This window comes from Temnothorax longispinosus, chromosome 6, assembly GCF_030848805.1.
Source record: "Temnothorax longispinosus isolate EJ_2023e chromosome 6, Tlon_JGU_v1, whole genome shotgun sequence".
Taxonomy (NCBI): domain Eukaryota; kingdom Metazoa; phylum Arthropoda; class Insecta; order Hymenoptera; family Formicidae; genus Temnothorax; species Temnothorax longispinosus.
The window spans coordinates 6,931,683-6,954,113 of record NC_092363.1 but is presented as its reverse complement, the minus strand read 5'-3'; the positions used below and the strand labels follow the sequence as shown (position 1 = coordinate 6,954,113).

Below are 22,431 nucleotides of genomic sequence, written 5' to 3'. Positions count from 1 at the left end.
TTCTCTTTCTTCAATTAATGTTTTTTTTTATAATAACAATTATATTTATAATTCGAACATTTTTAACGAAGAATACGCGGATATGATTTTTACTTATATAATTGCTGCAACGCTCTTGCTGCTATATAAGAACTGTATACAAAAACTTGGAAATTTCAAACTAAAACTGATATAAGCGATACCAATCTTTAATGAGCCTCAATAATTTCAAACGTAGTTAGACTAAATAGATTAGATAAACCATTTAGTTATTTTGACAGTGTTTTGTATCAATAGTATAAATTCCACAATTATTATCTATATCGTTACTTTCATTTGAGTATCAAGTCAATCCTTACGCACGTCGACAGACAGATTTGTTTCATACGAAGAATTTATATGATAATGAGAATGCAAGTTGCGACGATGATATACCGCAACTCGGTAATTCCATTTAATTGCCGAGAACGTTAGAAGAGTCACATCCGCATATGTTATAGCTTTGCACAATATCATAAATCATGCATATAAGGCAAATTCATAGGTACTGTCATATGTTTCTTGTCAAAAAATAAGTATTATTCCCTTTGACAAAATTTCCAAAATTGTATTGTTTTCGAGATATATTTCATTTTTTAATATGCCGATACAGTACATTTGCTGTTTCTTGATTCTTCGGTTAAAAATGTTGATAATAATAATATTCCATAAAGTCCAAGATGTGCTTTTAAATTTTAATATCCTTTCACCAAGGATATACTAGCACGGACGAAGACCTGTTGGGGGATAGACTCAATTTATGGTTGTTTTGAGGGAAACGTTATTTCTCCTAGCCAAAATAGTTTTAGTATATTGGATTATCCAGAAACAAAAGTTCTGCCAAGCAATCTAAAACCAAATTTTTCAGATAAGATAAAGCCATAGCTTTAGTTTTAAGTTTGATATCTTTAAATACTTTTGACGATAACATTTTTTAAGCTTGAATCAGTTTTTCCTGGTGATAGTTTTTCCTGATGAATTCTACTATTTGGTCTTAGGTTTAATTTATGGACATTCTTGACTCAAATCCTGTAAATAAACGTCCATCGTCTTTTTCGTTAAAAAAGAAATCGTAAATTTGTGCTTAATGTTATACTTATTTTAATATTAAGACTATCACTGAATTGCTTTCCTGAATAATCCGAGAGTTGCTTTTATACTTGTAATTCATATCAACTAGAATATGTGACAAAACATGCTGATAGCTGTTTTAAAAAACTTGCGTAACGTTACTTGAAAAAAAAGTGGTTACAATGTGGCTTTATAGTAGATCGATTTTGATTTAAATCGAGAAGTAAAAATGAGCGATGCGTTCCTGCGAGAAACGCACAAAACCGGTAGCCATTTCGCGCCCGACAGCTTGAACGACATCTTTATTTTCTCATTCCCGTTGTTCGTCCAATTGTACGGAGCTTTCTTTTTTTATTACAAGGAACACGTTTTCAATTTACACCGCCACGACAAGCGCAGCTTATTGCGGCGACTTATGAGTCTCAATAAAGAAAAAAAAAAGGAAAATGCGAAGAAGAGGCTATAAAATTATCTCTGAAATCTTCCGCAAGCACAAAATGTTTGGTAAACATTTGAAAATTGTTATAGGGGTGGTGACCACCCCAGTATGGCTTCGGTGTATATTCCTTATCGCGACCAAAAATTACAATATGTTTTTTCCTCGAGCACATTTCGGGTTCTGTACCATTACATATTTGTGATTGAAATTATGAGACTTTGAATTCGTCTGGGGTGGCGACCACCGAGGCGTGTTAAAAAAAGAGATATGGCCCCGGAGGGTTAACCGAACTATAGTCCTTCTCAAATACAATTACATGTGTTGTATGCGTTTTTAAAAAATTTCTTGTCTCCACAAAAATCGATACAAAACTATAGAAATCACGAAAATGACGCTTTGTTCCTTGCAAAACTGCATCCAATTGTGAATCGCGATTGCATGTAATTTATTATCGACAATCAGTATCTCACATAATTCGCACATAACGTGACAAATCAATTTACAGGGAATAAGTATGTTAAGATAGAAATAAAGGGAATAATGCGGGAATGAGAGATTAAAACTTATAACAAAGAATAATTACGAATATCTATAGCATGTATAAATGACATGCGTTTCTAAATCCTTAAAAATTGTAGCTTTAAATTTAGACGTGTGCGAATTTTCGCGATCATCCCATGACGCATCTATGATAATAAGCGCATGCCAACTGCAGATGATTATCTTTACTAACGTAACTCAATTATTGAGAGTGAGACAATAATTACCGTAAAATGTGATTATAACACGCATATATACACATATAGAGTAACATTTGAGATTTATATTTATATAGCGATAGCGTCCTATTAATATAAGCAATAACATTTAATTTAACTTAACTTCATGTCTAATTACATTCTTTATAACATCTTAAGAATATTTTTATGATGTACTGATACTATAATTTAACAATATTATTGTGCATAATTAATCGTTAAGAATTCGAGGTCTATATACTTGACGGATAAAGTCTTTTGTGATCTTGGAAATTTTTACAATTCCCTTCCTGCGTGACATGGATGTTCGGAATTTACTATTTTGGCGGGTACGTTATTTCGGCGGTATTTCCTTACGTAAGAACTGCATGACGCAGGTCATTGCTTGCGTTTGCTCTGTGTGTCACCGTATAGCGCGCGCGCGCGTACACACCAGTCTGGCGGCATTCCATCGTGATTTGCGAACGTTTCGGTAAAGCGTACAGCGCGCAGTTTGTAGTCCGTAGTGTTTATGTCTGTACGTCGCGAGTCGCGAGACTCCCAGCTGGCATTTTCGCACAGCGCGAAATGGCCCAATCTGATCATTCTTGATAAAAGAAATGTTTTATCTTGATTGTATAGGAAAATGTTGCCATAAAATACAATTATTTAATTCATAATTATCATGCAATTATCACCTAGTTCCGAATTCTACGAAAAGGCATAAAAGTTTAAAATAATACACAGAATGTTTCTCGAAATTGGTACGGCTGAACGAGAGAGATGGTAATTATACATGAAAAAATAAGCCGAAAGTATGAAATAAAAATTTTCTTCACGTTAAATATGATTATCGGATTAAGATTAGATTAAACACACGAAAAATTTAAACGCTTATATTTTTTGACCAGGAACTTTTATATTTTTATTTATTTTGATATTATCACAGTCGAACTTTACGAGAAGAAAGTTAAAAATTTGCTGATACATGCTGTAGAGTATACACGGATATATTTTCATATATATTTCACGCATTAACTATTTGCATATTATGACATAAATATTTCTATTTCTTCTGAAGTGTATACTTCTATGCGGGATATAAATATTCAACGTTTCTATAAACCAGAAATGCAAACGTTTAAATGCCATTTACCTCGATCATTTATAAGAATAAGGCTGTAAGTCCTCAACTTTTATTTAAGTTGATTGTATTGCGATATTTATCCATTTCTTTTCTCTTTTGTATTCGATTTGCCACAATCGGACTTAGCAAAACAGAATCGATTTCGGTCAGGCTTTCCCTAAAAATCCATCTTGTGATCCAGCTGACGAGCCAGCCCGTGATTATGGCAATGAGAAATCCCAATGGACAGTACCACATATAGGATATGCGATAAAGATAGAAATAGGATTTATCTTCCTCCATTCTGTAATCGAGAAATATTCATTAAAGCTCTTTCTTTGTCGCTGCAACCGTATTGAGTAATAATACAGAAACATGAAATAAAAAGGAATTTTTTCCTTGTACTGTGTCGAAATAAGTTCTTTTTTTTTTAGAAGTTATTAACTATTTTTCTAAGCAGTTTCTAACAAGCTTAAAGTTAAGCTTGTCTGAAAGTCCGAGTTACACAAAACTCTATTACTTGAATTTTTACTCACTGGTGTTCATAATGCAGATTTGGATAAATTAACGATTTTCCATCGTTTTTGTGATACATAATGGTACTGTTACAACCGTCTGTTGAGACACCTAGCCGCGGAATCGGCGGTTTCGGTTGTCCGAATCCTATCCACAAGGAGAACATGAGACTAAGAACGAAGCCGGCGATCGCGCCCCGTTGGTTGCACGATGGGAGGAACATGCCGAGCGTGTACAAACCCAGCATAGGTCCACCTACGACACCAAAGATCGTCAGAGCCGCCTGCAGAAAAAGAAATTCTTTTACTGAGAGAAGAAGTTCGCTCTACGATTAAGATATCTCATTTCGCAAAAGGGTGTTTGACAAATTTTCTACGATATAAAAAATTCTTTAACGAATTGCGGAATCGATTTTTGGATGATTTAAATTAATCTTTCTAGGATTAACTATTTCTTGCTTGACACGTTTTTACTTTATTGTATACGTGAATCGGTACTGAAAGCAAATTTTACATACCTGCAACAACCCGCCAAGATATTGTGCGAGAAAAGCGACTGCCACACACGATAGTCCAACTATAATAGCTAAAATTTTGCTAATGATTATTGACGCCGTAGCAGATAGCTCCCTGTTTCTGTAATCAATATTGTTCGCGCTTTGCTCTAGAATATCAAAGATCTTATTATTTCTTGATCGATAATTCTTAACAGAAGGAGGAAAGAAAGAGGATGAAAAGGGAAAAGAAAAGAGGAAGAGAAAGGAAAAGCAGAGAGAAAAGGAGAAGAGGAAACAGGAAGCGAACGGAAAAGGGAAAAAGGAGGAAGAGGGAGAGAGAAATGCATTCGAGATCATCTGATTATGAAACAGCCTCGACGAAATCCAGATTAAAAATAAAGAAGAAAAATATCAAAATGTAATAGAGAACGTATAATATTAATTATCTCTTTTAACTTTAACGATATAAAGTATTAATTATAAATGTTCAGCTTTTGATAGGATACCGTGTATAACAAATGTATTATCCTGTGCTACATTTTTAAATTTTCTACACAAAAATATAATTCTTATATTATCTTAATACATTTTTATCCACAATATCTATCTGGGGATCTCTTCGAGGGATTTAGATTGCCTTAAAACCAAATATTGTTTTCCGGAACAACTCGGTTTACAATTATTTCGCGTTATCACGACTCTTACCTTACACGACAGAGTGGTTTGATATAATCTTCAAGAATAACAGCGGCGAGGGAATTAACCGTGGCCGAGATGGTACTGAGTCCGGCGCTGAAAATCCCGGCTATGAAAAGCCCAGGGACACCGGGATAATCCGACAGCGTGTCCATCACGTACAACGGCATCAATTGATCATTTGAGGTAATCCTGCCTTCCTCGAGTGGATCACAGTTATGATATTTCGCATACATCGCTAGTCCAGAAAAGCACAGAGTAAGCGACATGATCGATGCCATCGGCCAGCTCCACCATAATGCGCGCTGAGCGGCTGCTAGATTGCTAATACAATTAACATAGCGTAAATTAAAGATCCTCTGGTGATATACGGAAAATTTGACGACGATTTAGAAATTTGGACCTTCCAACGTCGGCCGTCAAATTCCTGCACGTATACCGATGGCGTTTTAATTAAAAAATCTTGAACTGTGTTATAAATGGTTCTGAAAAACTAACCGGTGAAAATAATTCACGTGCTGACATTATTTATAATAGAGCTTATGTTTTAAATTTTATGTAATTCTTAATATTTCTGATGAGTCTCCTTGTAATCTCCTCAAAGAATTTTTTTTACTTAACGATAGCACGAAAGAATGATGCAACTGTTATTTTTGAATTTGATTAATTCACGTTTAATTCGAAATTAAAGTCAATCTCCGCTTTACCTGACAGTCAGCATTCTTTGAACCTGAACTTGATTAACGCTGTACAAGGAGAGGTAAGTAAAGAAACCACCAAGTGTCAAACTCCACCAGGTATGTCGTACAGTTGGATCCGGAGAGATGCTGCGGGCATACGTAAAAAGTTAAAATAAATAAATGCTTCCTGCGGTCGGTGACAACTTTATTTTATTCGTTTCACTTGATCAATCAACGTGTTACTTTCGATTGTCCATCGAAAGCCTTTTCGATTTTAAATTAATTAGAAAATTACGAAGTTATAGAACACTTTAACTTTTCTTTGTCGCAATTACTCTATCACCATAATTTTAAATACAATAAAAAATAAAATGAAGATTCTATAATAGTTAAAATAGCGATAATTTTGTATTTCCTTTATATGAAAATATTAATTTATGATAAAACAAGGCACAAATGAAATTGAGGAATTAAGGGTTCATTCACTGTAAGTGGAATTGTATAAAATGTAATTTATATTCCCATAGATATAGATGTTCAATAACGGAAATTTATATAGAAATGTAACACAAACGGTGTTTTAGGGCAGATACAGTAACAGATACGAGGACGTTTTTCGAAGAACTTTTGTGTCAGTCAAAAAAATTACTTGTCAAATTCCAACCGGGATCCCTCACCGGCGATCCGCCAAATTCGGTCCACGCCACCGTTGTCAACAGCCGCAGTAGCGATAATCGTGACAACGGCAGTCAGCATTAATAGACCCTGGAAAACGTCGGTGATAAGTACTGCCTTGATACCTCCGATCGTCGAGTAGAAAGTGCAGATGAGTCCTAAACCAATCACACTTGCGGTCTTTGAAATACCCGTGGTGGCTTCTAAGGCCAGCGCAGGTGCATACAACACCACACCGCTGTACAGAAGCAATTGGAGCAAAAAGGCAAAACTGGCTATTAATCGGGTGGTCGTGCCGAAACGCTTCTGTAGATACTGCAACGAATGTCCATATATAGTTGTGTCAAATCAATTTCGATCAATTAAATTTTAAAGCTACTTAACGCTATCTCACCTTCAAAATTATTGATTATAGTTCTGTTAATTAAAAAAAAAACATGACAAAAAATATGAAAAGAAAAAACAAGGTAAAATATTTCTTTTCTACTTTAGTAGATAATTTCTTGCTGACAGATATATTTTTCTTCTTAATTTGATTTTTATACAACACATTTTTTATACAGTTTAGGATTGTATTCAATACTTCAGACTACTTTTAAGCGAATAATAATTAAAGACATTAAGTACTTCATTAGTCTAACATATAATATCTGATATAGAACAAAAATATTTCGAAAACGATTAAATATTTGTAAGTAATAAATATTATCTTTAGCAAAACTAATCTTGAATTTTGCGTAATGGTGTTAACGCTTTTTTACCTCGAAAGCACTCGCAGTGCCTAGTTTAAAAAATACCGGTAAATAAAAATAGGCTGCGAACGGCGTGGCGAGGCCATAAGCGATGTTGATCACAGCGTATTGTGTACCGTACACGTAATTTTCGGAACTCACTCCGAGTAGACTGACTGCTGATAAATATGAAACCATCAAACCTATCGCTACCGGGATCACTCGCATTGACTTGTTTGCCATGAAATATTCCTGCAGAAATGCATTCATGAGAAGCTATCTTATTTTTAGGTATTTTTTATTGAGACAATATTAATTAATAAATCAATCAAAAATCAAAATTGAAAGTTATTAAAGCATTATTGTGTGCAGTAGAAGATATAAAAATACAACATTGTGTGTAACACAAGAAATACCTCAGTCGACTTCTGTCGGCCACCGGTGAACCAATAATACACACCGATGCCGGAACTGATTAGAATTAATACACCAATCACCGCATAATCCGCTACAGTTAACGTTTCCATGATGTTTGTCACAAATCTATCACCGCACCACCAATTAAAAACGAATCGTTCGTAGCGCACGACGCTGCTTTGTTCGTGAATCGATCTAATTTATTTTATTCTTGAAAAACAATCCTGCACTTGCTTCATTTTTAAGAGAACCGAACAAATGCTGTCTGAAATATGAATTGCTTATCAACGTATTGCCGTTTTTACCGTGCCGTAAGCAACGCGTTTATAATCTCTGGCGTGATCTAATCTCACGTTTGTTTCGCTATCAATAAATACACAGTCGTTTTATGATTATTTCCTACCTATGTAATATGATTCTTGAATATATATAGGTATATTGCTTCTAAAATATACTTGCCCGATTTTCTATAATCCCTCTCTTGATAACGAAATCTTATAGATAATAACGAAAATTTGTTACAAAGGTTGCAGGAGTGCAAAATAATCAGGTACTCTCAGAAGAGCAATGCTCTTATATACCAATGTTCTCGAGCGAAGAGCAAGCGGATATGATTTTTCTATATGGCTTCTGCAGCGGAAAGGTTCAAGCTGTGTGAGAAGAGAGAGAGAGAGAGAGAGAGAGAGAGAGAGAGAGAGGCGCGTACTCTTCGTAAGGCTGAAGTTATTCCGTCCAATTATCTTCAATGACTTCTCCATTATAATTATAGTTACAAGACACAGATTAGATAAACATCGCCGATTTTTTTTTCATATTGTCACACCAACAGCGAATATCCGCTATCTTTACGTTTAATATTTTTATTAAAGTATTTATTAAATCGATCGACGTTTATAATATTTTTTTCTTTCTGTTTTTGGAAGAAAGCTTTATATGAAAATTGTGAAATTGTCGGAGGGGGGCAGGGGGAATATTTTAATCATTTATTTTTTTTTCGCTAGATCTACGCGAATTTCTCATATGACATTACGATTTATTGTTGGCAGTGAGGACGCTGGGCGTAGCGGCGACGAAATGAAGCATGCAGCATGCGTGGTAGCGGTGTCACGGCTGCGCGGTCTTGCCTTCAACCCCTGGTGTCCGCCAGTCGCTATCTCGCCATTCACGCCCTTCCCGGTGATCCTCTCTACTTCATCGTCGAGGTGAGGTCAAATATCAATTACGCTAACAATTGTCGAAAGGTATTGTAATATTACCGATACACCTATCATCGCGGGAAAGATATAAAATCATTTTGTTACAAATAAAGAAGTAGATAATATATTGCTTTTGTCTTGGAAAGCAATTGAACTCTCTTGGAAATATTAAATATGAAGAATTTGAAAATAATATATATTTATATGTCTGCCTATTATTTTTTAATACTCAAATATGAAATGTTTTTATTATTTTTTCCAATTCTCGTGAACGATGCCGCTCATCGAAAAAAGAACTGACTGAAAAATGTCTAGGAATTATTTCTGGAAATTCTTATGCTAAATAGTCCGTTTTATTTCAGGCTAAGTCGAGAGTGAAGGAGGTTTATAAGCAGACATGCACACTTCTCCAAAGCGAGCAGGGCATGCGAGATTGCGAACTTTTTGGTTTGGCAATATTGTCCGGTGAGTTGTAAATTTTTGTGTAATTTTATTATTCTATATGTGGACAAAGTAATTGTTGATTTTGTCTACTTTCATTTATCTTGTTAATAATTTTATAATAAAAATGAACAATATCTCTAAAACTAGAGATTGTTTTATGTTCTTAATATTATTAAGAATTAAGAATTAAAATTAAGTTTGTTGGAGTTGCTTCCTTAACAGTAAAAAACCAAAGTTTTAGTCAACAAATTAATATTCCTCCTTGATTATATTATAATGCTTTATAATTTAAAGTGCAAAATACAAAATGTAAAAACTGAAGAATTTAATGCATGCCACCAAAATGGCTGTTCGAAAAATAGATTTTTATGTTACGTTATGAATCTATTTTCTATGACAGAAGAAAGTGATATAAACAGTGAAATGGCGAAAACATTAAACTAGCGAGATGTCCAGATCCCTCTTGACTAATCGTCAGGTTTTTCTGCATACCATACGGCTCACGTTCATCGCTACCCTCACCAATCGTGACAAGCCGGTCCGACTGGTGGCCCCCACCACGGATAAAGCCTTCCCGGGTCCTCAAAGAGCCCTACGAGATCCCACCTCACCCATCCCTTCTACATTCCAGCGGGGCACCATCATCGGACTCGGTTGAGTTGGCAGGTCTTGAGAGACGCGCGAGCCATAGCATGACAAGAAAAAATGCACCTGAAAAACAAGTATAAGAAGAAAGGCAGCTCACACTCCCTGCATGCGCGTTATGGCTTATGCGATTCGCGGTGGGTCTTGCGATTTAAACCGGGGCCCAACTTTTGCTGCCCAACTCTTCTTCAAGTGAGCTTTAGTCTTTCCCTTCTTTCCACGGTTTTCGCCTTTCCCGTTTCCTCTTTCTTCTATTGTGGGATCCCTATTTTTCTTCTCAATTTTCTTTTTCCAGTAATCCTCGATCGATAAAACGATATGGCTCATAAGTTTATTCTTGATTTTGAACCGATAATTATAAAATCATATTTATTGTATAATTTGAAATTCTGTACAACGATTTTGTCTCGCTAGAGAATTTCCGTTAAAGAAATATATTCCAGTCACATTTCTTTGTTGAGAAACTACATTTCGTCACGTACTCATGCTCGAAGAATATCCATCTTTTTCACACAAATTCACGCTTTCTGTGAATTTATGACTAAACCTAGTGTCACAAATATTAATAGTAATAATAAAACGAATCAGGAAACATGATATTTTCTGCTTGAACGTCAATGCGCGGTAAATTCTAGTTATGATTTGAGTTTGCGAGACAAAAATAATTGAGGAAAGGAACGTGTATGGTTTCAACATGTATATGTATATAAAAGAGGTAGAGATAGATAGATAAGGATAGAGAGGCGAGGCATGCGATAAATGAGAGAGATAATGGGTTGCCCACAAGACGGAAGAAAGAGACGCGCGCTGAAGAAAGGAAGCGGCTAGATAGAGTAGAAAGAGAAAAACGGGCGGAAAGGGGAAGAGGAAGGAAAAAAAAGGAGAACGGGGCCCCGGGTAAGACGGTAGCCCGATGATTTGTATAAGGCCTCTCGTATTCCATCTCCCGGTCGAGCATCTCCGGCGCAATGTACGGGGCCCCGCGTACAGGAATGTGGAAGGAGGACGGCCGAGGACAGAGATCGTTGGCACACGACGTGGTGGAAGAGGGGCGAAAAAGTCCGTTCTAGCTGGCGGAGGGGAGAGAGGGAGAGAGACGGCAGAAAATACTCTCCGGCGCAGGTTCAAGGGATATATATCGCGGCGAGGTTAAAGCTGCGCCTCACAACAGGGCCTCAACACGTCTCCTCTCTTTCTCTCTCCGTATCTCCTTCTCGTATCCTTCTCGCGCTCCACGCTGTATGTCACATCCTGCTCAACCGACGAACCTCGCCACCGCGAGCAACACCTTCCGCGCCGAGCGTCCAGCGAAATCCTTTGATTTTGTTTAGAGAAGAAACCTGTTTTCCACTTTTTTTACTTTTCAAAAATTTTCTCCGTAATATTCCTTAGTTCTTCCTAATATTGTGTTTCATCAGAGTTGACCGATTTCAGTTGCAATTACATTGTTTAATAAAAAAATAAATTTTTCGATCGACTCAATAAATTTCCTTGATATCTTTCTTGTTCTTTCTTCATTATTTATTTTTTTTCCTTAGTTTTTTCTTTTCCCTTCCTTTCTATCATCTAACTTTTATAATATTTATCAAAATGAATCACTCTCATATAAAGTTTATCGTAATATTTATCATGTTTGCATTTTTTGTAAGAAATATCTAATCTTTGGTAGATTTGGTAGAAGTATGCGACTGAATGGCGACCACGTCTGTGGAAGATAGCTAACGAGAGCGCGAAGGTAGAAAAGAGCCGCTCAGATCTCTCCCTCTTCCTTCGGGTGGTGATCAAGGCAATCAGGGATGATTACGAGTGTAATTATGGTTATAACGCATTGCTGCACCATACTGAAAGTGGAAAGAGAGAGGAAAAAAAAGGAGCATTGTTTCTTTCTGGGAAACAGATGGGCTCATGAGAGAGAAGTCTCTCGATTGTTGAACTTTTCTAGTTGCGACACGGGAGATGCGCCTTTCCGACTTTTCCGATGCTCTTTACAAAGTGCGATGTGCATTTATTAAGAAACACGATCATATCAAGAGTTATGTATAACAAAGAGCAAGGCAGCTTTTTTTTATATCAAACAGAAACAAGTAACGATTTAGTGTAGCCTTTGAACTAAATCGTTTTTAGTATATCCATGTATTAGTAGAAGAAGTCGAGCAGAAAACTAATTGTAAAACACAATGTATATAGCAAACTTTATTGAAATTATATATGTCAGAGTGAGAGAGACATATTCGAAAGATAACCAACATTTTATGCACAGAATAACGAGATGAATCGATTTACGAAAACATACATGGTTTACGTAAAAAAATATTCGGCTTTAAAATTTTCGGAAATTTCGACTCTATCTTTGCAAACGCGAATTCGTAGAATACTAGGATAGATTCGAAGATAGACGAAAGTCCGGGGCAAAAGGGACTAAAACTTAAAATCCACGATGCGGACTCGATCGAATCCAAATGAGATGAAGAAAAAGGGAGGCCGTGTGCGCTCTCTCCGTGACTGCGAAGAATATCTCCGGGGGAATACGATGGGCCCTATAGTCCCGATGGATTATTACGCGAGGGCCAGGGTTAGCCTTCGGGCAACATTCCCCAGTAATGGCCAGGTTATACCTCGGGTAACACAGGTGCTCTCTTCCCCACGGAAAGAGTGAGCGTATCGAAAGAGGAATACCGGAGCGGCTTAAGTCCATTTTAGACGACCTATAATTTGCAACGGAATACAGGATAAAATTCTACGTGTAATTTGATATATTATAAAGAAAGAGAGAGAGGGGGGGGGGAGAGCAGAAGTTACATATAAAATTAGAAAGTATTTATTTTTATGAACATTTTTGTTCTTAAGAGCAGATAATGCGCAAAATAATTAACCGTCAGAAAAATTGAATACAAGGAAAGAGAAGAAAAATTGGATACAGATCATGGTACGAATGTGGATGCCGATAGTTTTTGGCGCAACGTCGAAGATGAACCTATATGCCATATTCATGGGCAACTGTTATTTCATCGTGAGAGAGATTTTACATTTGCATGCAACAACAACTAGTTTGCCGGCACGACGGTTGCACTGGGAATTGTAGATTGCACGGATTGCGCTCGAGGAACCTTGAGGGCCCGAACCCCGGTTACGGTTCCCCGATCAGCATTCGAGGTTTCAAATTGAGTCCCAGCGTGAAAAACATGTCACGTTATCGTGCCATAAGAGCTCGAGCGTCTGGCCCCTTGTAGGCCGGACAGGTTTGAGAGAGAGGCCCCCTCATTCACTAACATCTTCTTGCCAGGCCTCTTTCATTGTTTCACTCGTTTATGGAGTATCGGCACCTCGCGTTGTCAATCGTGCGAAAGAACGTGCGAAGGAAATGAATCTCCGAGTTCCGAGCGGTCTCGAGACTCAATAGCTATACCAGAAACCGATGGAGCATGTATGTGTCTTGGATATATTCTCAGTTATGTTGCGAAATCCAATACGCAATACATACATCGACACGTGAAATTATAAATTTATATTTATTATCTATCTAAATTCAGTGCCAGATTTAGAAAGATTACGTAGAATATTTTTGAAACAGCGTTTGATTTTCATGTAATAGTAATAGATTTGCGCTGAAATAAACGTGTTATTTTTATTGTTTCAGACGGCGAGTACCTATTTGTGGATCCCGAGAATAAACTAAGCAAATACGCCCCAAAGAATTGGCGAAACTCTCATACACATGTAAGTAGTTACTTATTTGTTGTTTATTATTCTATTATAATTAAAAGGAGAGAGAGCAAATTTACGAGGAAAGAATAGAAGGAGAGGAATAAACGAAAAAGAGGGAGACAGAAAGAAAGAGAGGAAAATATAGCTTGTGTTGGAGACTCTAATGTTAGAAAATTAGTCTAAATTATGGCCTTGAAACTATAATGAGTACGATTATTCGTTATCGACATTAATGGACGTAGAAAAGACTGCAATTAACAAACATTGTTTTCTACTTATAGAAAACGATAAATTCCATTAAGGTCAATACGAGCTCGCATGCGCAGACATTTATACGATACAAAATTATACTCCTCATTTACATTTAATATCTTCCAATTGAACCGCACGGGAACTAGTTCCGACTCAGGTTGTCTTCAACCAATGATCGAACTGAGCGAAACTGCGGACTCACTCTTTTATAGTGTTCGTTAAGAACTTCCTCTTCACGGTCATCTTAGATGACGTAAGCGATACAATGTTTGCGTTCTTGAGATTGTGAGTTACTTTAGACAATTCACAAATTTCTTCAAGAACCAGGATCTCCATCAAATCTTCCTTTCGCGCGGAAAAATGCGCGTAATTAGTAGTACCCCGAGCAGTTGTGATACACCTGTAATACACAATAATTATTATTAGAATAGTATAAAATTTTTATAGTTGTCATTATGATATGTAATATATAAATATATACATATATATATTATTTGCAGGGTTTGGATAGCAGTGGAAGACCAGCCTTTGTTCTATACTTTCGAGTTCGTTACTACGTCGATACGCCATTACTGTTAAGGTAACATAAAAATTATCTTATTTAAATAAACTATTTTTTAAATTGACCTTTGAAATATAAAAATTTTATCTTTGCGTCTCGATTAATTGGTTGGCGCAGACATTATTGAAAAAGGAACAGGAATGTTCCAAAGATTTTTAATTCGATTGCAGAATTAATCGTAGTAATGAATATGCTATGCATCCATGAATTGCCAGGATTGCAGAATGTAAAATGTAATACGTTCGGCCGTTTGTTCCCTTTTGGTATCTAAAAGACACCGCCGGTTGTGCGATTAAAAAGCTCCGTGGAAAGAGAGAAACGCGAAGGCAAGACGAGGGACGCGCGTATAGAAAAAGCGAGATACAAAATTACAGGGATAAATTCATACGAAAGAGATTTTATTCGCGGAACGAAATCCGGATTCTCGTCCAGTAGCCGAGTGATGCTACCTATTCTTGTAATTATAAAGTAATTATACAGAGCATGATAGATAGACCTAAAACGAAAGCGGACTCGGAGCACCTCGGTAATTATACCGATTCGCAGTGGTTCTTTTTATTTCGACACACGAAACCCTGTGATTTACATTGAATTTGACGATTCACCGTTTGCCCTGAAGGTTTAATTTTTGTGCCTACGAACCTCGACCGACGCGCGGCCCTCTGGCCAACGCTTCCGATTTCAGTTAAGAAGTATGCCCAATTTGCTGTTTGCATCACTCTTTACGAATTGAAGACGCTCTAAATCACTTATAATGTCAATTATAAATTTAGAATACTTACATAATAAAGTTGGTAGTAATAATTTCCTATTTTCCCTCTTCCTTCGAAGTTAATGGATCTGTTTTCTATTGCTGAACTGATGGCTGCATTAGTTCAGCAATAGAAAACAGACCCAATATTTTAAAAGCGTTTTCTTAAAGCTTTTAACTTTTCAGTCTTCTTTGCATGAGATAAACAGCTTGATTATAAGTTTATGTTATTTTATTATTATACAATTTTATTATTACTATAAATATATAAATATTTTAATGCTTATTTCAGCGATGAAACGACACGGCATCACTATTACCTGCAACTGCGCGACAATGTCGTCAGGCATGGCGGCGGGGTGGAGAGCCTCCATCCTCACCATCCCCTTCACGAACCATCTATCATCACGCCACTGCTTGTGCTCGCTGGGCTTGCCCTTCAAGCCGACCTTGGCGATTACTCCGAAGAACGTCACAGACCACATGCGGGATCTGTCGGCTACTGCAAACCCACGGATTACCTTCCTCCCCATGTAAGCTAAATTTTCAGTTTTCCGAGATTTCTAATTTTCTTAATACAGGAGATTGAATTATTATATATGTGTATAAAAACGCGTGAACTATCTTATATTATTATATTTATACTATTTTATATATGTGCATAATGACAAAAAGAATTGATTGATGACCATGTTTTTTACAGTACGATTAAATGCAGCTATATGTGCTAAATGTAATTCTTGTATAATTACTTCAGATATTACGATTATAGCTTTTTAATCGGTTAAATGTGTCTCGAATGCTCTCAGATGTGCCTTGAGTCGAACGTGCTCGCCGTGCTTGCAGCCCAGCACAGGGAGAACAGTGGGCTCTCCAGAGAGGAGGCAGAGTTGCAATACATCCGGGAGGCGGTGCTGTTGGAGGCGCCGCTCAACGCTCACCTGTATCGGTTGCGCCGAAGTAAGAACGAGGCGGGGCCGGGACGCATACTCCTGGCAATTTGCGCTCGCGGAGTGCGAATCTACGCCGAGGAGGAGACACCGCGCGTTTTCGCTTGGAACAATATCGGCAAGCTCTCGTTCGATGTAAGCGTTAAAAACAAACAGATATGTCGTCGTTGAAGCTCCCGCTCATTCGCTGCAACAATGTCGAATTATATGATTCCAGAGAGGTCAAAAATCATATAAATGCTTTTCTCGTGTTGTGCACGTTGAGATACATTAGTTTTCTACTTGGTCTGATAATATAAATCAACAAAGTGCTTCGTTAAAAATTTCTTACTATTTACGTACGTTTGAAAATTAAAAAAAATTGTATTTTTTACGCAGCGCAAAAAGTTCGAAATCCGAGCGGTTGATCAGCCGGAAAAACTCACCCTCTACAGCGGCTGCGACGACAAGAGCAAACTCCTCTTGGGACTTTGCCGTGACACCCATCAGTTCTCTATGGCTATAGCGCCTAGAGTAAATGAAGCTATTAGACGGGAGGAAGAAGGTGAACTTACTTTCTATTTTTATTCATTATTACGTATCCATATTGAGCAATTAATTAATTAATTAATTGCTCAATATCATTAATTTTACATTCTGACTCTTAGATTATTTAAAGTAAGACAGTCTTTTCTTATTTTTTCTTATTCTCTTTATCTTTCAACCTTATCTCATCCTTTCCCTCCATCACGTCATAACATGCATATATTTTTTCTCATTTCTCCCTCAATTTCAATTCTTTTTCCTTTCCTTTCCTCTCTGAAGCCGCTATGAGGAAATTAGATAAATATTTGAAAATGATGAATTATATCGTAATATAATAGATTAAATACCGTTTGTAGAACGGAAAGTCTTGAGGGATTGTTACATGTATCCTACTCGATGCAAATTGAGTTTAACGGCGCGCGGTGCGCGCGGCGACCAACGAATTTCCGTCATCTCGAGTACGTCCTCGAACACAACGTCCGGTATTGTCAGCGATCGGGTGCATAGCGAGGATGAGCCTGATACCGCACCAGCGTCGACCGAGTGTTTGCCACGTCTTACCGAGACGGTACCTTATTCGGACGGCCAGAGTAGAGTTTTAAATGGCACGAATGGAGATACGGACAATCACTCTATGCCATCCTCTTCCGTTTCTATTATTGACGGTAAGCTTAGTCAATAATAGAAACTTGGTTTTATTAATACTGAAGTCGAGTCAAAAAGTTTCAACCACACAACGGCATACTCCGTTTACTGACGAAAATTGCTTCTCCATATATGGATTCTTCAATGTGGATAATTTTACCATATAATATATTTTCATTTAAACTGTTAAATTTGAGCTTTATTTCTTATAATCTATCTTTAGTCCTTCCTTTCGAAGAAGGACACATTCATTTACGCTGAAATGTAATCTGTTCTCTTAGAATAGTAACGTTTCCCTTAGAATAGAGAGGATCTATGACACGTCAATATGTCTTATTGACTTGATCACTTCCTCGCCATTGTGGTGAAATATAGTTTAATGTCGTAGCGGGACAATTTTCAGAGATTGACAACTCCGATGCGACCTCTACATCGGTGGTACTACGCCTCGCGTCCAGTGCCGCGACCGCCGCCGAAGGCTCGCAATGCAGCAGCAGTTGCAGCACGGTGGTCGTCGTTAACACATCCGCGGGCGGAACGTCGCGAATTCGTCGCGCCTCAGCGACGTCCAGCTTGGAGCTAGGCTACTCGCACACGGCGCAAAATTCGGCGATCTCCACGGAGACAGCTAGCTTTCCGGGTGCTATTTACGACAGATGTAAGAAGACAGGTAAATACACAGGTGAGCGAATAAAGAGGCCAGCTTCAGTTTGGAAAACGGCTTTGTCGACATAATCTAAATACCGTAGAACCTTTTTAGAATCACCTAGGTCGAACTACCCCTCTGTATTCTACTACATACCCTCGATTCCCACTATTGTAATGGTACGTGCCGAATACAAATGCTGGTACCATTTTGTTTTTCACTCGCTTTCTCAAATTAAGCGTGGTCACGTAGTGTAATCATAAATCTCCAAATGATCTTCCTCAGGTACTGATATTGCGAGCGAGACCAGCGGCGTGTACACGTTGAGAAGCAGCGAGATCCAAGACGAAAGAATCGGCGATGACCTGTATTCGCCTACGGGCGATACCAACGAGTCCTCGGCGGCGAGTGATGTTTGCGCCCTGAGCTCCGTTCAATCAACCACTGACGAAGCGTCAATCACATCCGGCTTCTACACCATTCACAGTGGATTACGGTCCGAAAGCAGTGACGTTTATACGGAAGACGTCGGCGCGGAAGATCAGGAGCCAATATATAGTCTCTGCAAGGGTGACGACGACGTCTCCATGAATCGACAACTCGAGGATTCGCGCTCGCGTAGCAACAGCATACTCAGCGCGAGCAGCTTCCGAGGGGATGGCAGCGACCCGTCCAGCGCGAGGCCATTATTGTCGGCTGACGAGTTATCGGACTTGATAGTCGGCAGGTATCCCCCGCGTAAAACTATCAGCAACTCGATGGATTCGGACTGCGATTACGTGACGATGCCGCCGCCACCTCCGCCGCCACCACCCAGGACGGACAGTGATCGGCAATTGCCGCCGCCGCCGTATCCGATAGAGAGCATCGACTACGCAACGATCAACGTGTCGAAAAGGTCCAGCATACCGGAATTGGCTCGGGAACGTGAACCACCACCGCCACCACCGTACAACACGACCTGCGGTGACTTCGTCCCTTTGCCGCCCAGACGAACCGATCTACCGCCGCCGCCGCCCCCGTACACGTCGTCGCGAGAGAGGATTCAAATACCGCCGCCCACCCCGCCGCGAAACGACGCCGTGACGCCGCGAGAACCTCCACCACCCCCGCCGCCTTATCCCGACATGCCGACGGCGATCGGCTCCGTTTCGAGACACGCAAAACCTACCAACGACGGGAATGTCGCGCCGAAACCACCTCCCAGAATTCAACCTCCTACTTATCCAGGCGATAAAATGAAACCCACCCCCGTGCACGCACCGGTTGCCGCTCTTGTAGTAGGCCCGAACAATTACCTAGACGTGCACGCTTCCCGAGGCGGTCCGGTACTCTTACCATATTTGACAACACCACCGCCCCCGCCTCCTCTACCACCACCGCCGATAGTACATCCGCGACAACCACCGCCGCCGCCGCCACCGCCACCACCTACAACAACGCAACAGTCAGCGTCAAGTCTGGCGACCGTTTACACGAGTCAGGTTTCTCGATCGCAGATAGAACAGTACAAGCAACAACTTTATTCCGACGTCGATTATGTTATGTTCCCGCTCAAAGATCCGGCGGTGTCGAAGCAAGAGTACATCGACGCCAAGCAGGGTTCTCTTCTGGCGGCTATGGCGGCATATCCGCCACCACCGTATCCGTCCTTCAACAAGTCCTCGGTGATGTATCGTAGCACACCTTATCTTCCCGGTTCCTCTTTTTCCTCGCAATCCAAATACGCGTCCAACCAGAATCTGAGCTCCAGCGATGTTGGTAGTTCCGGGAATTATCTTCAAGGCAATCTGAACAGCCACTACGCTGCTAGCACTAGCTCGCTATATAGTGGTGCAACTTCCTCGTCTACGGGAAGTCACAGTCTCAGAAGGGAGCCACCCGTGCCACCTTACCCTCACACGTTGGATGCGTTCTCGCGGACTAGGAGCGATGAGAACATTCTCAAATGCTTGGATACCTTAATTGCGAGCAAGATGCAATCTCTACCGCAGTCCAAGCATCGCAGGCTACCGCCACCGCCACCACCACCGCCCTACGAAATACAGGTAATATAAAAAGAAATGCCAAATCTTTTATTTGATCTGTACTATAACGTAATCATGGTTCATAAAAATCGGAACGAGAGAACACGTTTTTCGTTAGATGTGCACAAATAGTTTGTATTATTCTGTTATTATTCTTCTAATTTCTCTCAATTTCTCATTAAATTTAAAAAAAAATCAATCTTTTTACCTTGGAATATTAATGTGTGTTTAATGGTACGGGTATGCTATTTGCTCTAGAATCTTGAAAAGAATCAGCCGCTACCGTCGTCTTCTTCCGCGGCAACTTCGTCGTTGGCCGTCACGACTACGAGCAAACTAAAGAAACTCAGCAACGGCATGGAAGAGAATGCCGAAGGAAAGGGCGATGATATGTTGGACATCCGGACGCTTCGCGAGAAAAGTCGTAATTTAGATTTACCGTTAATTTCCGCGCTATGTAACGATCAATATCTGCTGAAGCAGACGAAGGCCTTTGTCCTGCCGAAGCATCCCAGCGAGATAACGACTTCCACCGCCGCGTCGACGAAGAGCGGCACGCGGAGCAGCAACGGCGCGACGTCCAGCAGGAACAAGTATCCGGTGAGCGGACTGTCAACAACACAAATTCAGAAACCACTTAGAAAATCCTCGACGAGCACTCACAAGCATCCCTCAGAGGCAAAGAGCAATGCCTACAAGATCAACGCCTCCTCCGCAGGAGTCTCGACTATAAAGAAGGACTTTACAAGGGCATCTCACTCCTAACGCTTGTGTAGTCATTCCTTTCTCATTCATAGACTTTTATAGCTCAGGACGAAAGTACATTCCATAATTCCATAATCACTAACGCGCGTTACGTCGATTTAATTAATTTGACGTAGTAAGGAACTGTACGACAAATTAAATATCGTTCCCGCGGACCGTGCTTCTTTGATTCAGGGTGCCATCTCGTTCGTTCGCTGTTTCTTCCCTTTCCTCTTTTATCGCACAAATATGTAGAAGTCTCCGACTTAGATGATCGTTTGTTCCAATATTATTAGATTGATATACTTGAACTCTTTGATGTTAGACACTAAAGCGTTATTGTCTCTTGCTCAATTATATATTGCGATGAAAATTCCATTCATAAGCCCCGATAAAGGCGGCGCTAGTCCCGCTCGTTGTTAGGATAAATCATAGAGTTATTGGCCATTGCATATATGGTAATCATGTGATAATCTTCAGAGAATTAGATAATTTTATTTATACATTACACCGCTCGCTTGTCTTAATGGATTATTAGGAACTCGAATTTAGGAATTCGTACTTTCAGACGGTAGTATCGTCTAATTACGATATGTTTGACGTTTATAGAAAATTTAAATAGTATAACACATCTCGAGAACATCAGCGATAAATACATGCTGAAATATAATTAACTATTTTAATCACTGACGTTTGATTTACAAAGCTACTCAAGAATCCTCTATTTATTTCGATTATATAAGAATTAAATTATGATAAGATTAGAGTACAATTACACGTACTTGTATATTGTTTTTGATGCGACGCTTACCGACAATTCTATGAGGAAAGTGAATATTGCGTGGGTGGCCAATAATGATATAGTTTACCCTACTTCCTAGTTTACACCCTATATCGTAAAAAGAATCACAGAATACATATATATTTCGGACGAAAACATTTATGTGATTATTGTAATTAGAAGAATAGTAGCTATTCTAGAATTTTCAGGAGTAATATTTATTATCGAGCAATTTCCCGTCCATCTCCATTTAATATTTCGGTGCTAATTCCGTAGCACACTATTATCAAAGCATCTTACAGTGCACATATAGTGCTGTTAATGTAGCTGATCCCTTTTGTACTTTTGCAATTGACGCAGTTCAATATTACAAAGCTACCAGCATATTTATTGAAAAATTAATCGTTAAATTTATATGTAATACTTGTAAGTGCAATGCAGGATGCGCGTAACATTTTTTTAATATTTTGCTTTTTTTTATTAAAAATGTTTTCGAAGTATTTCGGGAGTGTCTCGAAATAGTGACCTCATTCGTTTCTTGTGTTAGTTGCAATTTTATAAATTTAACATGAAATTAATTTTATTTTGGATCCTACGAGGAATCGCACACCTCTATAATCATAAATAAAAGAGAGTGCAGCAATTTAATAAAATCGTTATAATAAGAGAACAGCAATTTAGTCGTAAAAATAGCTTACACTAATTGTCATTAGAGTTTAATTATTATATTACAAATTTCGCATCTGTACATAATATTGCGTAACATAATACCGCGTGATTTTATTACGTAGACAAAAAAATCTCGTGTGTATAATGTATCCCACGCGCCATCTCAGTTATAAATAAATAAAATCTTTTGTAATAAAAGACAATTTGTGGAAATATAAATAAAGCGTAAATTGAATTGTTGTATTTTATACTCATTGGATATATTTACTTTATTAGATCTTGAAACG

The 22,431-nt window shown here is 38.7% G+C and overlaps 2 protein-coding genes across 6 annotated transcripts in view; one reads left to right on the top strand and one right to left on the bottom strand.

Moving 5' to 3' along the window:
* Window positions 1-22,379, top strand: part of LOC139814784 (protein expanded) — a 33,129-nt gene extending 10,750 nt beyond the window's left edge. Inside the window, exons 3-13 of one of the 3 annotated variants that reach the window (XM_071781271.1) lie at window positions 8,649-8,804; window positions 9,161-9,263; window positions 13,525-13,604; window positions 14,345-14,424; window positions 15,450-15,690; window positions 15,967-16,242; window positions 16,486-16,651; window positions 16,989-17,297; window positions 17,681-17,947; window positions 18,209-19,971; window positions 20,209-22,379. In XM_071781271.1, the coding sequence (XP_071637372.1) occupies window positions 8,691-8,804; window positions 9,161-9,263; window positions 13,525-13,604; window positions 14,345-14,424; window positions 15,450-15,690; window positions 15,967-16,242; window positions 16,486-16,651; window positions 16,989-17,297; window positions 17,681-17,947; window positions 18,209-19,971; window positions 20,209-20,715 (3,906 nt within the window). In that variant the 5' untranslated portion in view covers window positions 8,649-8,690 and the 3' untranslated portion in view covers window positions 20,716-22,379. Of the gene's footprint in view, window positions 1-8,641; window positions 8,805-9,160; window positions 9,264-13,524; window positions 13,605-14,344; window positions 14,425-15,449; window positions 15,691-15,966; window positions 16,243-16,485; window positions 16,652-16,988; window positions 17,298-17,680; window positions 17,960-18,208; window positions 19,972-20,208 lie in introns of all 3 variants that reach the window. The other 2 variants (XM_071781269.1, XM_071781270.1) reach the window with 2 other exon arrangements.
* Window positions 27-8,615, bottom strand: LOC139814789 (putative sodium-dependent multivitamin transporter). Of its 3 annotated transcripts, XM_071781284.1 has the most exons (9): window positions 7,602-8,615; window positions 7,216-7,437; window positions 6,429-6,769; window positions 5,807-5,926; window positions 5,109-5,423; window positions 4,425-4,542; window positions 3,928-4,190; window positions 3,422-3,695; window positions 27-2,872 (listed from the first exon to the last, which is right to left on the bottom strand). In XM_071781284.1, exons 1-8 carry the CDS (start codon window positions 7,710-7,712, stop codon window positions 3,455-3,457), a joined length of 1,731 nt encoding a protein of 576 aa, XP_071637385.1. In that variant the 5' UTR covers window positions 7,713-8,615; the 3' UTR covers window positions 27-2,872; window positions 3,422-3,454. The 3 variants fall into 3 exon arrangements, with proteins under 3 accessions (XP_071637385.1, XP_071637384.1, XP_071637386.1); XM_071781283.1 differs by lacking the exon at window positions 27-2,872 and having other exon boundaries at window positions 3,166-3,695; XM_071781285.1 differs by lacking the exon at window positions 27-2,872 and having other exon boundaries at window positions 3,166-3,695; window positions 7,252-7,437.
* Window positions 22,380-22,431: the final 52 nt, after the last annotated feature.

What these genes read in the sequence shown, in the direction of transcription:
- LOC139814789 (XM_071781284.1), bottom strand. Translation starts at nt 7,712, where the DNA reads ATGGAAACGTTAACTGTAGCGGATTATGCGGTGATTGGTGTATTAATT. An exon ending in TCCCGGTTGGAATTTGACAA is followed by an intron (nt 5,927 to 6,428) that starts GTAATTTTTTTG and finishes GTATGCCCGCAG; the next exon opens with CATCTCTCCGGATCCAACTG. An exon ending in ATCTTGGCGGGTTGTTGCAG is followed by an intron (nt 4,191 to 4,424) that starts GTATGTAAAATT and finishes CTTTTTCTGCAG; the next exon opens with GCGGCTCTGACGATCTTTGG.